Source organism: Bos mutus, chromosome 22 (genome assembly GCF_027580195.1).
Source record: "Bos mutus isolate GX-2022 chromosome 22, NWIPB_WYAK_1.1, whole genome shotgun sequence".
NCBI classification, from domain to species: Eukaryota; Metazoa; Chordata; class Mammalia; order Artiodactyla; family Bovidae; genus Bos; species Bos mutus.
In genome coordinates, this window is record NC_091638.1 from 30,176,075 (window position 1) to 30,192,759 (window position 16,685).

General features: G+C 46.9%; 1 protein-coding gene across 2 annotated transcripts in view; it reads left to right on the forward strand.

The window, feature by feature from the left end:
* Positions 1-1,351: 1,351 nt before the first annotated feature.
* The window catches only part of EIF4E3 (eukaryotic translation initiation factor 4E family member 3), a 40,423-nt gene continuing 25,089 nt past the window's right edge, over positions 1,352-16,685 (forward strand). Inside the window, exon 1 of one of the 2 annotated variants that reach the window (XM_070360128.1) lies at positions 1,352-1,597. In XM_070360128.1, coding sequence (XP_070216229.1) covers positions 1,428-1,597 — 170 coding nt within the window. In that variant the 5' untranslated portion in view covers positions 1,352-1,427. The remainder of the gene's footprint in view (positions 1,598-16,685) is intronic. The other variant, XM_070360127.1, reaches the window with a different exon arrangement.

Genomic DNA, 16,685 nt, shown 5'->3' on the forward strand with positions numbered 1-16,685 from the left:
AAAAAATAAAGAAGGTAAGCAACAGCAACAAAAAAGTGCATCTAACCTAAAAGGCCCTTGTATGTTAGAGTTGGAAGGACTTTTAAATATGTGGCTGCTTCTAGCATCATACTTTGTATAAAAATTGTGTTGAAAGTGAGGCTAGCAAAGCAACATTGTTTCATGGTTGTCATTTTACCCGAACTTAAATTCCTTTTAGGAAAGGCACCTACCCTAGGATTCAACCAGGTGTTTGCAATGTCTGTGAAGCCCCCGAACCCATCTGGTTTTGCAGCTCCTGTTCTGGTGCATCCAGAGACACTCAGGCTAAGAGCAGGATGTAGGCTAGGCCAGGTAGAGTATCTTTGAGGAGATGGAGCTCTACATCCACAGCTGGTCAAGGCCAGAGAGGGAATGTCCAGAAATTCAGACTCCAGGAGGGCGTCCATGTCCCTGCCAGTTAGGACGTGTGTTCACATGGCCGCATGCCTTTCCTTTTCTTTTGAGAGAGACTGATAGACCCCTGGTAAGCAGCTGTGCTTGCACGACCCGACCCCTCTTTGGGTTCAGGAATCTTCCTCTGTATTCAGCGGTGCAGAAAGCCGAGGGCTATGTTCAAAACGGCCCCGTTTCTTCCTCCATTCCTCGTGGGTGCTTTGGGGCAAGTGTGGAGAACCTGGACTGACTCTGGGCACCCTCGTTTACAGTTGGTAACACTTGGGCACACGGTGACCCCTTCAAATCCACTGGGTTAGGAAATGGGCGACACTGACCTGTGACCACTTTACGGCCGGATTAGTGGTCCAGGTTCTGACTGTCTTTCTCAGCTCCTGCTCACTCCAGCCTCTGTTCATTTGGCCAGCGGTTTCCCTGGCATCTGTCTGTCACATCCAACTGTGCTTCCATCTGCCCTTCCATCCCTTCACCCCTCTTCCAAGCATCTGCCAGCTTTCCCACCATCCTTCAGACTGCTGGTTTGTCTGCCCTCACCTACTCCCCTCTCGCCATATGGGTCTGACTCCATCCGCTGGACCATCCATCCATCCATTCCTTCATCTTTCTGTAGCCCACACATTCGTCTCGCCCGTCACCCGTCAGGCTGCAGAATCCACTGACCCTCTGTTCCCCCCAACCCGTAGCCTGGAATCGGTGCCCGCCGCCGGCGCGCCCGCGCTCCCTCCGGCCCGCGCGTCCGTCGGTCCCCGCACGCGGAGTCGGTGCTTGCACGAATTCGCCTCCCCCTCGCGTGGGCCGTGCTTTTGTTCGGCGGCCGCGGGCGGTACTGTGGTGCGGCTCCCGGGCCGGGCGGGCTAAGGGCCGGGCCGGGGCGGGGCGCGCGCGGGGCGGGGCGGAGCGGCCGCGGCGGGGCGGGCGGGGGCCGGGGTGACTCAGCCGCAGCTCGGCCCGCGGTCCGCGCGTCCGCCGGCCTCACAGGCGGGGCGGAGAAAATGGCGATGCCCCCGGCCGCCGCGCCCCCCGCCGGCGCCCGGGAGCCGCCGGGGCCCCGCGCCGCCGCCCCTGCCGCCGCGCCGCCGATCGGCCTGCAGCAGCTGTCGGCGCTGCGGCCCGAGCCGGGCGGGGTCCCGCTGCACTCGCCCTGGACCTTCTGGCTCGACAGGTGAGGGGGCGCGGGGCCCTCCGCCGCCGCCGCGCGCCCGCCCGGCCTGCGCCGCCGCTTTGTCTCGGCGCTCGCCCGGGCCGGGTGCGCCGGGGCCGCCGACCCCGCGCCTACCCCCGCGCCCGCCCAGGCGCCCGGCGCCCGGCCCCCGGCCCCGCCGCGCGAGCTCGCTTAGACCCAGCTCTGAAGCCCAGGTTTCGGCCGGCGCGAGCGGCCGTCGGGCGTCCTAGGCCAGGAGGAAAAACACGCAGTCCCAAAAGTTTCGGTAGCACTTTCCCCCTTTATTTCCTTCCGAAGAAGCAGTGCCGGCGGGCGGGCATCCCGGCTGGGCGGTGGGGGATGCCGGGCCTGGCGTGGGTGATCCGTAAAGTGGGGAGAGTGGTGCTGTCCTGGCTACGCCCACGGGGCTCTTGGGGAACTCTGGACAAGACCCTCACTGTGACAGCGCCCGGGAGAGTTGACCAGCCCCGTGGGAAGTGTGCGGCGGTGGTGTTACTATGGCACAGCGGGCGCCTGCCCCCCTGCCCACCGATGCTGCCTTGCACACTTCTTTGAATTCTTTCTCATTCACTGGGCAGCTATTTCTTGAACACTTACTGGGGACCGATCCACACGCCTCCTAGGTGCTGGGGATTCAGTGGTGAGCCGTGCCTCACCTTGTTAGTAGAGTGCAGACGATTGCAGCTTCCTAAGGGCAACAGCTCAAGTACCTTCTCAGAAATGCCCACCTGACTGTCACATCGAAATTAACACTCCTCATTCCTATCACTCCTGCCCTCCCTGGTCTTCTTCGTAATGTTTATAATGCTACCGAGTTGTGTTGTGTAGGACACTGTTTATTTTCAAACTGTCTCAATCTCTCAACATTTACCCCTCTGTTCGGGGCCAGAGAGCAGGAACTCTGTGCTTGACACCTAGTAGGAGCACAAGAAATTTTGACAAATGAATAAATGGATGAATTGCAAAGACCCTTCTTAGTATCTGTTACGCATCCGGTGCCCAAAGCTGACACTTAAAGATTGTCCCACGAGCTTACGGAAGTTTTGATGACACTGTGTCTACTCTGGTTAAGTATTAGGAAGGCCCGGATGTGACAGTTTTCTGTGCAAGTTACTCAGTAGACACAAATCTGGTTTTTAAAAGCCTTGCGTAAAATATGTGCAAGACTTTTAAAAAATGATGTTCATCTTTTCTTAGGAAAACAGGCTCATTCCTTTCTTCCTGTTGGAATTAGCACCCCTCTATGAGAGTTAACAGTTTGAAGTCATTGTCTCTTTCTGGAACACAAAAAAGTTAGGGGGTGGGGAAGATACAGTGAGTCGTTTTTTTTTTTTTTTCCAGTGTTTTTACTTTCATTATGAGATGCTGAAAGAGCGTCTTACTGTCATAACAAGAATGGTTTTGGCAAACTGCAGCAGAATGAAATCATATACGTCTTTGTTTTCAGAAGTGTGTTATGTTGCTGTTACCTGGCATCTGTTTCCAAGGTGTTAAACCTGGATTTCTGGTCTACGATGGAGACTGTGGGCTGCTGGAAACAGTATCAAGAGAGTTTGTTTATAAACATGCACAACATTTTTAAGACCATTAATACTACATAGCAGCACAACTTTTAAAGAATATGTTACCCTTTTTTAAATGAAGTATAGTCAATGTACAGTACTACTATAGTGTACAATATAGTGATCATAGTTTTTAAAAGTTACACTCTATTAATAGTTATTATAAGACAGTGGTTTTATAGCTTGTGTTGTACAATATAGCTTTATAGCTTAATACAACTTTTAAAGAATATTTTAAGATGAGAATATGGTGATTTCAGTGAAGAAAGACTATAGCTTTTCTGCTATGCATTTGCACATTTTTGTTCTCTGAAAGCCAGTAATCAAGTGAAATATGTTGTTGCCCCCATATCCAAATCTGTAACAGAAGTGGCTGTATTCATTTAGACATTATATTTAGTCTATATATCCCATAGGTTTTATTGAACTTTCTCTAGTTCTCTGGAGATGTAGAGTGCCTCTCTTCCCCTTGAGGTTGTGAACACATTATGTTCTAGAGGTTCCCACGTATCTTTTTCCCTCAGAGAAACAAGATTGTAGGGAGGGTGGTAAGGCTCTCTGGAGAGCCCTCCACTGCACCCTTCTCCCCAGATAGCTGATGTATGCGCTGATGAGATCAGTCTCGAGAACCACACCATCCAAAGGTCTCCTGCTACTTACACGCCTACTTACTTGGCACCTACCTCCTGGCCTGTCCTACCTTTCAGCCTTCTGTGTAGTGATGAACGAATGACCTAGACTCCCTAGGGCCTCACCTGCGTTGTTTGTGAAATGAGGATAAATAATCACAGGATACATTAGATAGGGCTGTTTGGTGGGTTACATGAGTGCTATGAGTGTAGAACACCAGCATTATTATCCAGTGCTCCCTAATTAACCACCCAGCCCCCATCAGTGATCCTCAGGGCAGCTTGTCTGATTTCAGTGTTAGAAAGCCAGCATCCTAATGTATTCCCCTCATGGTTGGATTTGAGAGTTCCCCACCTCCACCCCTACCCCCATAGAGTTATTTGCAGTTCCAATAGTAAACTCCAGTAGGTTCTTATTTAATTAGACTGTATGGCTAAAGATTCAAACATTTGGGGGATAATTTTGGCTAGGGATATAGGATGAAGAATTTTCCTCTCCTTTTCTGGGAATTTGAAACTCTGTCTTGTCTTGACTCTTAGAGGCCACTCCTGGTTGTGTGCCTCTGACTGCTTTGTGTTCATCTCATATTGACCCCTCCCCCACCTCTGAGTTTTATCTGCAGTACTCAGTGCTCAGGCCTCTTCTTGTTCCCATGTACACCAGTGATCTCATCCAGTCACAAGGCTTTGGGCTCCATCTGGACCGCTGGTGATTCCCAAGACCCTACACTGGTGCATTCAACTGCTCCTCTCCATCCCCATGTGGATGTCTGATACACATCCCAGCTTGACACGTGCCAAACTACTTCTTCAGCTGCCCTCCCCATCTTGCCTCCTTGGACTGAGCTGTCTCAAACCAGAGCAGTTAACAGCAACGCATCCTTCCAGTTGTTCACCCCACCCTTACAATCTTAGAGTCACCCATGACTCTCTTTTCCTCCTTATCTCCCCACTTTCTCTGGCCCCTTCCACATCCTCCTCCTTCCCACTGCATCCATTATCAACAAGTGCTATTGATTCTACCCTCAAAATGTATCCAGAATCCAGTGTATTCTCACCACCTGCATCCCAGACCCTGTCCCACACCACGTCTGTCTCTTGGATGAAGGAAAGAGCATCTTCACTGCTCTTCGTGCTTCTGCTCTTGCCCCACACAGTGCGTTCCCAGCATAGCAGCCAAAGCAGTTCCTTTAAATACCGTAGTGAAAGCCAGTCACCTCTCTGCTCCCCAGTTGTCTCAAGCAAAAGCCAGAGTGGTCATCACAGCCCTTGAGACTGCAGCATTTCCCACCCCGCTTAGGACACCTTTCTCCTATTTCTCTGTCACTCTCTGTCCTACACGTGCCCTTCTAGCTCGCTGGCTCCCTGGCTCTTTCTCCATCATCGCAAGCCTGGGCCTTTGCCATTGAGGGGCCTTCCTGATGGGCTGCTCTACCCTCAGTCACATCTACTAGGTCTGCACTTTGCTTCCCTCTAGTCTCTGCTTCAATGTCATCTCAGCAAGGCCTGCCTTGACCACTGATAGAAGCTGATGCACACCCCCGGACTTCCTCCCAGGCCCCTGCCTCCCTTTTATTGTCTCTGTAGGATTAGCATTGCTTGTCTGTCTTCTCTAACCAGAGTGTATGCTTCCCAGGATTCCTCTCCCCACTGCTCTATCCTCGACTCCTAATTCAGAGCCTAGGACAGGCTAGGTTAGCCAGCACTAAACATTTAGGTGTTGCACTCAATATGCCTGCAAATTTGGAGAACTCAGCAGTGGCCACAGGACTGGAAAAGGTCAGTTTTCATTCCAATCCCAAAGAAAGGCAATGCCAAAGAATGTTCAGACTACCACACAATTGCACTCATCTCACACGCTAGCAAAGTAATACTCAAAATTCTCTAAGCCAGGCTTCAACAGTACGTGAACCTTGAATTTCCAGATGTTCAAGCTGGGTTTAGAAAAGGCAGAGGAACCACAGATCAAATTGCCAACATCTACTGGATCATAGAAAAAGCAAGAGAATTCCAGAAAAACACCTACTTCTGCTTCATTGACTATGCTAAAGCCTTTGACTGTGTGGATCAGAACAAACTGGAAAATTCTTCAAGAGATGGGAATACCAGACCACCTTATCTGCCTCCTTAGATATTTGTATTCAGGTCAAGAACAACAGTTAGAACCGGACATGGAACAATGGACTGGTTCCAAATTGAGAAGGGAGTACATCAACGTTGTATATTGTCACCCTGCTTATTTAACTTATATGCAGAGTACATCATGCGAAATGCTGGATTGGAGGAAGCACAAGCTGGAATCAGGATTGCCAGAAGAAATATTAACAACCTCAGATACGCAGATGACACCACCCTTATGGCAGAAAGCGAAGAGGAACTGAAGAGCCTCTTAATGAAAGTGAAAGTGGAGAGTGAAAAAGCTGGCTTAAAACTCAACATTCAAAAAACTAAGATCGTGGCATTTGGTTCCATCACTTCATGGCAAATAGATGGGGAAACAATGGAAACAGTGAGAGACTGTATTTTGGGGGTCTCCAAAATCACTGCAGATGGTGACTGCAGCCATGAAATTAAAAGATGCTTGGTCTTTGAAAGAAAAGCTATAACAAACCTAGACAGCATATTAAAAAGTAGAGACATTACTTTGCCAACAAAGGTCCATCTAGTCAAAGCTATGATTTTTCCAGAAGTCATGTATGGATGTGAGAGTTGGACTATAAAGAAGGCTGAGTGCTGAAGAATTGATGCTTTTGAACTGTGGTGTTGGAGAAGACTCTTGAGGGTTCCTTGGACTGCAAGGAGATCCAACCAGTCCTTCCTAAAAGAAATCAGTCCTGAATATTTATTGGAAGGACTGATGCTGAAGCTGAAGCTCCAATATTTTGGCCACCTGATGTGAAGAACTGACTCATTTGAAAAGACCCTGATGCTGGGAAAGATTGAAGGCAGGAGAAGAAGGGGATGAGATGGTTGAATGGCATCACCAGCTCGATGGACATGAGTTTGAGCAAGCTTCGGGAGTTGGTGATAGACAGGGAACCCTGGCATGCTGCAATCCATGCGGTTGCAAAGAACCGGACATGACTGAGTGACTGAACTAAACTGGACTGACTGAAACATTTAGGAGGCTGTTGAAATCTACCCTCAGTGACTTTCCCTTCAGGAGAAGGGGATGATTTTACTCTAATTTTCATTTGCAAATCTGCATCCTAACCCTGACCTCTCTCCTGGGTTCTTACACCCAGAACCAACCCTGTGATGATCAGCACCACCTCGTCCTACCTGGCACCCCCTTCTTCCTCAGATGCCCTTCCCTCCCCAGTTCTGTACTTCACATTGTCCATGTACTCTGGGAAGACGTGCTCCAAGCCTAAGCCGTCCCCTCCTCTCCTCGTTCCTCCCTCTGCACTCCCTGGTTCTCTACAGCCTCAGTCACACTGTAGCTTCTTGCTCCAAGCCTGTCCTTCCTCCAGGCATCTCCTACACCTTCAGAGTTAGCCTTCTAAGTGACACCTGACCTCACCCTTTCTGCCTCTCTGTTCTGCCACAGTAGTCAGTTTTGACTGTGTCTCTCATCACCTAAGGGTGCCTCTGTCATGGATTGTGTGCTCCAGACGGGTCGAATTGTGGATCTCCACCCCTGCTTCCACCAGAGCAGGTCTGATTGGTTTTGGTGGTGGTGGTTTTTAGAAGTGAGCCATGTTCATTTGAAAAATGAAAGCATTGAAAAAACCATTCCTCAGCTTTGAAAAATTGAAAAAAGCATTCCTCAGCTTTGAAAAAAATGAAAACCATAGGTTTGCAGATTGTGGTACAAACTTCTTTATTGCTCATTTAATGTGAAACTCACCTCCTTTTTAGCCTCATCACCTGTGTCTCCCCAATTCCATTATTTCACTCAGTCTGTCTATTCTTTCTGATAACAGCAGATGCCTGCCCTTTCTCCTGGATAAACCATGGACTTGCCATCCTCTGAGATATATCTCATGATATTGCTTCTGTTTGGGGTGCCCTTCTCTCCTTCTTCTACCTGAAAACCTGCCACGCATGCTTTGAGGCCTTTCTGAGATGCCCGCTCTGTAATTGTCCTTAATTACATAATAGCCCTTGGCCCCGGCGGGGTTAAGTGCACCTCCTTTGTGTCCCTGCAGCATTTTTATAGCCTGTATTTGTATTAAGGATCGTTGATGCCTCTTCTGTCCCTCCCTTCTGATCATGAGGCGCGGAACTGCCTCGTGTCTTGACTCCCAGAAGGAAGTGCGCCTTACAGTGTGCATTGTAGGTACTTAGTGAGTATTTGTGTCCTTGTGTTTTTGATCACAACTGTGGGCCCTCTCTACGTCGCCCACTGACTCCACCCCGTCACGGTTTAACTGCACCCAGTCAGTTGAAATGCAGGCCCTCACCCTGCCCTAGACCTACTCCATCAGACCTGGCGTGGCATGTGCATTTGGAACCATGGACCCTCATGTGCATTTGTAACGGATGCATTAGGCGCCTAACGTGCCAGTTACTGTTGTCCTTATTGATCAAATTACTTAAGCATATCAGCTGCCAGTTACTGTTGTAGCTGCTGAGAATGCAAAGATGACAGCATGGGCTTGGGCCTCCTAGGAGTTCCAGGAGGAGCTCTGTCTGCCTCAGTAGCATCGATGAAGAGTTTGATGAGGGACCCGCCTTCCAGGGTGAAATGTGTCCAAGGGCATTCCGGTGGTGGCTCCATAGTAACAGGCATGATGGGGGCAGGGTGGGACCAGGCTTGACACAGAGGACCCCCAGAATGTCCTTCCTCATCCCAGAGTGGCCTGCTGGGTCTAGGCATGGGCGGGTGACAGGGAGAGAGGAACTGGCGTTTCGACTTCTCCTATTCTTTTTCTCCATTCTTGCCTTTCTGAACCCACAAACTCTTACTTGCCAGGATTTTATTTTCTGTGAGGCAAGTGTTTCTGGGTACTTCAGGCAGGGAAAGGCCCAGACTTTGGGGCTCACAGCCTGTCACCTGTGGGTCAGTAGCTGCTTCCTGCAGACAGGCCTGAAGACCTTAGACATCCTCACTCAGAAAACTTACCAGTCCTTACCTGGTATATAGTAGCTTCTTAAAATATATTTTCCTGCTTTCAGTGTAACGGATGCCATTTCCTTATTTCCAAACCTAAGGCAGCTGGTGAGACCTCAGTGACCTGTCACGATGACAGTTCAGAGCCTGGCCTTTTTCACTTCCGCTGTCAGCTCTAACACTGTTAAACTTCTTTATCCCCCATCCTCTGTGTACTAAAGGATTCATCAGATATCTAGATCAAAGAGTCGTAGTTGCTACCATCAGGGAGCTCATAGGCCAAGAGTGACAGCAGATAGAAGCAGGGAAAAATCAAACTCAAGTAAACATGCAAAGATAAAATATTTAGATTATGTGGATAGTTTCAGTAGATGTGCTATTAAATGTTATTAATAGGCTCTTACCCATTTTTGTAGGTGACTCTCAAACAGGAAGCTGATGTAGCCGCAAGCCACAGATCTATCTAAAAGTGATTAAACTGCAATCATCTCTAATGAAGTGAATGATAGACAAGGGACGTCCTTCCTCATGTATCTGGGCTTGTGCAGGTTTTCTCTGTGACAGCCGAGCCTGGCGTTAGTAAATTCAGCAAGAAGACTGGCTTTTAGGAGTCGTATCCCTGGCTTTAAAAATTTCCCCATTTAAGTTATTCTCCTGGCTGAAATGAAATGATCTCTCGTAAAAGTAAGGTGAAGCCACCATTCATCTTTTCACCAATGTTTATTGTGTACACATGTGCACTGTACGTGTGTTTCCATAACTTGGCTGTCCTGTACCATACGTAAAGCTTTAAACACCTTGTTTGTCACTTTAACCAATTAATATTTACTCCTGTTTATTCGGTGCAATGGGCAAATGACTGGAGCTGTATGTAGTTATTCACGGAGTCCTCACGATACTGGAGTGGGCAGTACAGCAACATTTTGCATAGGATATGCTTTAGGCCCAGAGAAGTAACTTACCTGAGGTCACAAAGCTAACGTAGAACAGAAACAGGGTTTGGAGTAAGGACTGTGTGACCCCAAGCACCAGCATCCCTCACTCTACTGAACACTGCTTCCCTGTGAGTATGAACCATGAATGGCAAACAGTTCTCCCCTGTCCATAGCTTTAGATATGGGAGCTGGGCTGGACTTCTCAAATAAGGAAACTGGGGGCCAGTGTAACAGGAAATACATAAGCCAAGGACTCCCTGTTTCAAAATTGACAGAGAAAAAGAAGAGAGTCCCACCTAAAACTCATATTTAAGTGCTTTTATAGGATTGTCCTTCACATTTTAATGATAAACATGTCTTAATCATCTCTTTGGATGATTGAAAAAATATCATTATTTTCATAGATGCATTTTTTTCCCAATGATTTTTTTTTTATTTTTCTGATGATGCTGTCTGTAGTTGATTTAGTTTAAAAGAATTTTGTTTGGATGTAGTTGCTTTATAATGTTGCTGTACAGCAAAGTGAATGAACCATACATATACAGAGTTCATTAGATTTTATTTCCCATTTCTTGTGGTGATTTGCTTTAGATGATGTAAGTCAAGAAACCTCAAACTTATACAGACAAATCCCCTGGGATTCAGTCGGTGTCAAGTGGGGCCTGGAGACTCTGAAGCTCTAACAAACTCCTGGGTGATGCTGCTGGCTGAGAGACTACAGTTTAAGTGGCATGGATGTGGGCAGGGTTTGGGGAAACCTTTCTAGCTTCTTTCCTTTATTGGAAGCATCTCCAGGAATCTAGGTCCCTGGTAAGGGGTGCTGTGCTCCACTGAGAGCTAGCTAGGCAATGGTTCACATCATTTCCTTAAGTACTTACAAAGAGAGTAAGTTCATCTGTCTGCATGAATTTTATTTCTGAGCTGAGCCTGCAGCAGCCAGGTGGGGTTTAGGAGAAAGCACATTTGGATTGTTGGCAGGTCGGGATTGAGGGTTGCAACATGCAGGAGAATTGAGAATGTATTTGGTCCAGAGTTGTGTTCACAGCACCAAGCAGAGTAGGGATCGTGCCAGAAGTGATCAGTTTAGGTTAGTGACAAAGAGCCAGGTTGCCAGGGACCCTTGGTTCTGGTATCAACCCTGCCACTAGTCAGCCAAGAGTCTCTGGGCAAGTTACTGCTCTCAGATTTAGTTTGCTTATCTGCAAAGTGGGGCTGTAACCATTATTTAATTAAGAATTTAATTAATAAATACTGCTTAATTAATGGTGCATACACATGGCACATGATGTGTGGTCTTTTTACCTACTGGGAGTGCAGTAAGTATCTCTGGAGTAAGAAAGGTTAAAAATGCTTTGAAGTGTCTCAGACTTCAGTTGAACTAAATGAGTTCTGACTTGTGGAGATTCTCAGGGACCTGCTTTAATGAGTACATAAAGATGACTTGTAAATAGCACATTACATTTTTGCATATAAATGATAGTTATGTGCCTGGAAGCCACTTAAGTAGAATAGTTGGTCCAACTTACCAAACTTCCTGCCTTCTCCTAACTCCCCAAATGGGGATGGATTTTAACTGATTTCACATAGAGAAACTTAAGATGCATATGTTGTTATTCTGTCATTAAGTTGAAGAGACACAGGAGTAATATAAAGCTGGATTTGGGCATTTTGGAAGTTCAAGGGTTCCCCTGACATCTTTTACTAATCATCTATTTGGCAGACCTGGAAGCATTCCTTCCCACTCTGCCTTGACCATCAGCTTCCGGATTCACCAGGTCCAAGTGGAAGCAGCTCACGGAAGCTGTGGCCTTAAGCCCAGAAAGACTGGCACCCTATGGGCTTTCTTTTCTAAGGATGGATCCAGGAGGTTCTAGGCTCTGTGTAACTTTCGCAGAGTTCTTGGGATTTTTGCTCTCTGACCCACAGATGAGAAAATGCACTTGCTGTCTCTCAGCTCTGATTGCTTCCTCCTCTGTTCGCTTCCTCCTCTGTTCCTCTTCTGCTGCTGGTGGTGGTGACAGCAACCACTGCTTCTGAGATACTGGGCGCTGTGGAAGTACTTCATGTGCATTCGCTCGTGTAGTCTAAGTAGAGAAGCGGTGAGGGGTAGAGCCCATGTTCCTCGGAAATGGGAAGCGAGGTTCGGAAGAGTCAGGCTCATCACACGGCTGGTGGGTGGCAGAGCTGGGAACTCAGACCTGTCGACTTCAAACCCCTCTGCTTTCCTGCCTTCGTGCTGCAGGCCAGTGTGACTCTTGTTTGGCAAATTATCTTAAAATGATGACCTGCAGATGTGTTCCTCCTGAATTATGTTCCTTGATTCCCATTTGGGGATATCATTGTGGCCAGGGATCCTGGTAACATCGATCCCTGTCATGTGTCTCTGATTCTCCCCCCTCCCAGCAGTGTGGCTTGATGGGTGGTGACGGAGGAGAGGATCACGGGCTATAGCAGTGGGTGGGCCCAAGGAGGGAGCAGGTCATCTAAGAAGGGCTGAGAGGGGATTGCCCTAGGATGTGTCACCTGTGACCACCAGTGTTGACAGTGACTGCATGTTTTTTACTGAGGAGCAGACTCATCCAAGAGGAAGATTCTGGGCATCAGAGCCAGAGAGACCAGGAGAGGAACCCAGCTCTGCTACTTAACAACATGCTCAGTTTTGAACTCTGTACATGGAGACAGTGGTACCAGTACCCTGGCAGGATTGCTATAAGGAATAGAGATCTATATATGCAAAGCCCTGTCATATAGCACAGGCTCAATAACAGGAAGCCGTTATTACATTACTGTCATTAAATCACAAGGGAAACTTCTAGTTAAACAATTCAGACTCCTTGACCTGATCCATCCAGGAGACATTTACTGTTCCATTGCTGCATTCTCAGCTCCAGCTGTGTACTGTGGGAGGCAGATGTAGTATTTAAAGAATGAAAATAGGTCCTGACTCCTTGGTTCTGTGATTTTCCACAGCTTTGGCTGTATGGCCTTCTAGAAATGGAAATAGTCAATGTGTATATTTCTTTCTCAACTTTTTCTCCCACTTCCTGCCTCCCAGCTCCCTCCCTGCAAAAAAGTATCTAAATATTATTTCTTTGCCTTCAGATATCTGGGGAATTCAGAGAGGCAGGGTGCCTAGTTCTAGAACACACACACCATGAGGACAAGGACTTTGTCTAGATTGATCACTGTCGTACCCCCATCAGCTAAAAGAGGTGTGCAGTGAATCTTTGTTGATTGAACAAATTACGTCTTCTCAGGCTGTTTCTTTTATGTCCGTGGCAGGGTTTCTCAGCATGGACTCTTGACAGTTTGGACCTGATCATGCTTCGTTGCGGGGGCTGTCCTGTCCACCATGGGAGAGTCCAGAGCAGTCCTGGCTCTTACCCACCCAGGGCCAGTAGCACCCTCCCCATTGTAAAAGCCAGAAATGTCTCTGGATGTTGCCAAAAACCTTTCTTTCCAGAGGCCACATAACCCTTAGATGAGCACCCTTGGTCTGCAGAGAGGGGTTTGGGTTAGGGTTCTGTTGAGAGGTTTGGGTTTTTGTAACATGAATAAAGTAAAAAGATTTGTTTTAAGATGTGAGAATGTACTATAAGTGTGATAGCAGTAAAAAAAAAAAAAAGAAAGAAAAAAAAAAGTTTCATTGAAATCCACTACAAACACTTCCCTTCCAGTTGCTGCAACTGTCTGTCAGAGGAAGTGGAAAGAGAAGGTGCGGGCTGGGCTGAGGCTGTGCCAGGAACCCCCGGCAACTGCTGCTTAAAGAAACAGTAACTCTGGATGGCACAGCTTCCAGTTCAATTTGGAATCAGCAAGTCCAGTACAGATTAACCTGTTTACAAGGCAGATCACTTATACATCTTGGCCAGCTGGCCTTTTTAAGATCAGTTCTGTGGATATTTGGCCCAGTATTGCTTGTTAAAGATAGCTGAGGTTCAGGCATGAGGTGTAGTCTTTCTTGTGACTGTCCGGATCAAATTTGGCTTACAGAAGAATGAGTTTTCTTATACTGGCTAAGCCAATTCACTACTATCAGAAGCATTGTTTTCTTACTTTGACACCTGGGTATTCATAAAACTGTCCAGCAGCTGGAAAGAACATTGAAAATCAGAGAATCTGACCTCCTTCATTTAGAAATTAGAAAACTCATCTTCCATAGAAGCTGACACTTTTCCTTTCAAGGACCAATGCATCAGCACCTTGAGATATTAATCAGAATAGAGCTTTTGTTGCTCATGATCCTACTGCTTTTAGCGAGGACCTTCTCTACCTTGCTCTATTGCAGAGACTATTCTAAGAAAGTAATATGGACACAGTCTTGTATTAAAAGTATTATAGCATTCCACAAAAACAGCCTTGATGGGAACACACCAAGAGTCATTTGTGAAATTCCATTAAAAATATAAGTGTGTAGATGGTATTAACTGGACAGTTTAGCAGTGAGAGTGTAAAGAGCAGGAAATCTCAGGTTACCTGTATTCAGATGAGGTTTTTGTGGCTTGGGGCACATTACCAAACCTCTGCAGGCACTGGGCAGCTCACCTGTAAGATGGTGACAAGTAAGGATGACATCTAAGTACATTGGTGGGAATTCGGCACTGTAGTGAAGGTGACTTGCTTATTAGCATATAAGCGGGAGTTCAGTCCGCACACCCCAGCCCCTGACATCGTCGTCACGCCCTGAGAAGCGCTGCCCTGTCGTCTCATGCTGTAGCCTTTCTCAGACTCTAGAAATTAGATTTCTTTGAAAAACTTGAGCAGTGGAGCTTTGTGTAATTGTCTCCTGTTCTAGAATATGAATAAAAGACCAGAACGTGGAGACAGAGGCATTTTAAAAGAGAAAGATAAAGCAAAGGTTTACCAGTGATATTTTTTTCTAGGTTAAATAGTGATATCCTCATGTTGTATTTGCTTAAATTGACATCATGCTGTACGAGGTGAACACTCAAATTATAACTTGTTCTAAACCATCATAAATTGAATGATAACTTTAGAAGTTAGCAAAAATTCAAAATGCACAGTTTTAAAAATGAAGAAAAAGCTAGGTACATTTTCCTACCTTTGGACCTTCACTTTTTCCCCATACCCCATTAAGGACAGAACTTGTATGTGATCTGCTCTGTGCCTTGGGCAGTCAGGGATATATTTGCTGGGAATAGTTGGTGGAGACTAAACTAAACTCTTCAAAGGAAGAAAAGTCATTGTTAGAATAAATGCCAGTAAATTTTCCTGTAAAAGTGATAGATTGTTCATGGGAAAATCTGTTCAAAAAAGATTAAAGTTTGGGTTTTGTTTTTAAGTGTTTCACCCAGTTCTTTTGTAATTTAAGCCTCAAACAGCACGTGTGTGTGCTAAGTCACTTCAGTGGTGTCTGACTCTTTATGACCCCATGGACTGTAACCCGCCAGGCTCTTCTGTCCATGGGATTTTCCAGGCAAGAATACTGGAGTGGGTTGCCATTTCCTTCTCCAGGGGAATCTTCCTGACACAGGAAATCGAACGTGCATCTCCCACATCGCTAAGCACATTGAGGAAGCCTAAAGTTTGTGTTAAATAGCAATTCAGTGTTTATCTGAGTCAGTCCTTCAGTTCCTTGAGCAGCGCAGATAGACGGAGGCATTGTGGGCCTGGCACCGCTGCTGCAGGTGCTGATCGAGTCCTCTCTCTTCACTACACTGTAGTCTAGTGTAGTGTAGTAACAACACGGCTATCTTAGGCTTCCAGTCTGGCAGCAAAATGCGATCATGGTGGTTATTGTAGCTTTGCTTTTGTCAAACACAATGTCCAACACACTCATGATAACTAGAAAAGAGTCGCACACCTGGTACTTTGGGGAAGATTTATTTAATGGGCTCTACCTGTTCACCAGGGTCCCTTGTTCGCCCCCACACTAGTCTGTAACTGTACTTCCTTCTGACCTCCAGGCTAGGGAGCTGTGTCCAGAAGTATGTTTTTTGTATCAGGTTTGACACCCAGGTCCGTATCATTGGCCCATAGTTCCTGGACTGTCGTCTTCAGACCTTGGCCCCTTGGTGCCTGGTGCTCACCCCATAGCTGGGCGGGACCCTCTGCTCTGCCATCCCCTGCACCTTTGAGCTGGGTCAGTTCGGGGCACATTTCTAGCTGGGAAGTTCAGCATCTTGAAGTCCCTGTCAGAGGGTCAGCACTGGTAAAGAGCATTCTTTTTACAGGTTCCAGACTCTCATGGGTCAGCTGGGAACCAGTGCGTGCTCCTCACCACAAGACTTAGTTCTTACCAACAATCAGACATGGGGCTGTGGTGCATTACTTGAATTTTTAAATCTTAGGCATAATGTAGCTGGACCCGAACTTTCCTGAGCAAGACCTGCTAATTCAGTGTAGGGAGAAAGGAAAGATGGCCGGGTTGGAGAGGCTTCACTTCTGCAAATAGATGAGCACGTGTGCTGTTAGCCCTGACCCAGGACACGGTGCTGGGTAAAGCCGGTAGTGGACGGCTCCTCTGGTGAGTAAGCCTGTAGTGTGTTGCCATCTAGTGGAACATATGGCAAACTAAAGATTAATGTATTCCGACTGCAGAGTTCACCAGAGCTAATTACATGAGCCGGAGAAGATAGCTGAAAAGTATTTTGGAAACATGCAAATTCAGGTGAAACAAAAAGTCGGAGTGACTTTTAGTAACCATATTTTCTTAACGTTGGCAAAAGGTCAGCCCGTTTCTTAAGAGTTCATGAATATTTACCACCAGGGGACTAAGGAGTTTTTCAAACACGTAACCTGATCAGGACCACTCACTCTCATTGTCGTCTATACAACAGGCCCCGTTTCCCGTTCAAAGTCCTCGACAAAAAAGGCTTGGTTATTACACGGTTATTTTAGTATTTTTTAGACTGTGATTTTAAGGCTTCGAATACCTTTCTCACT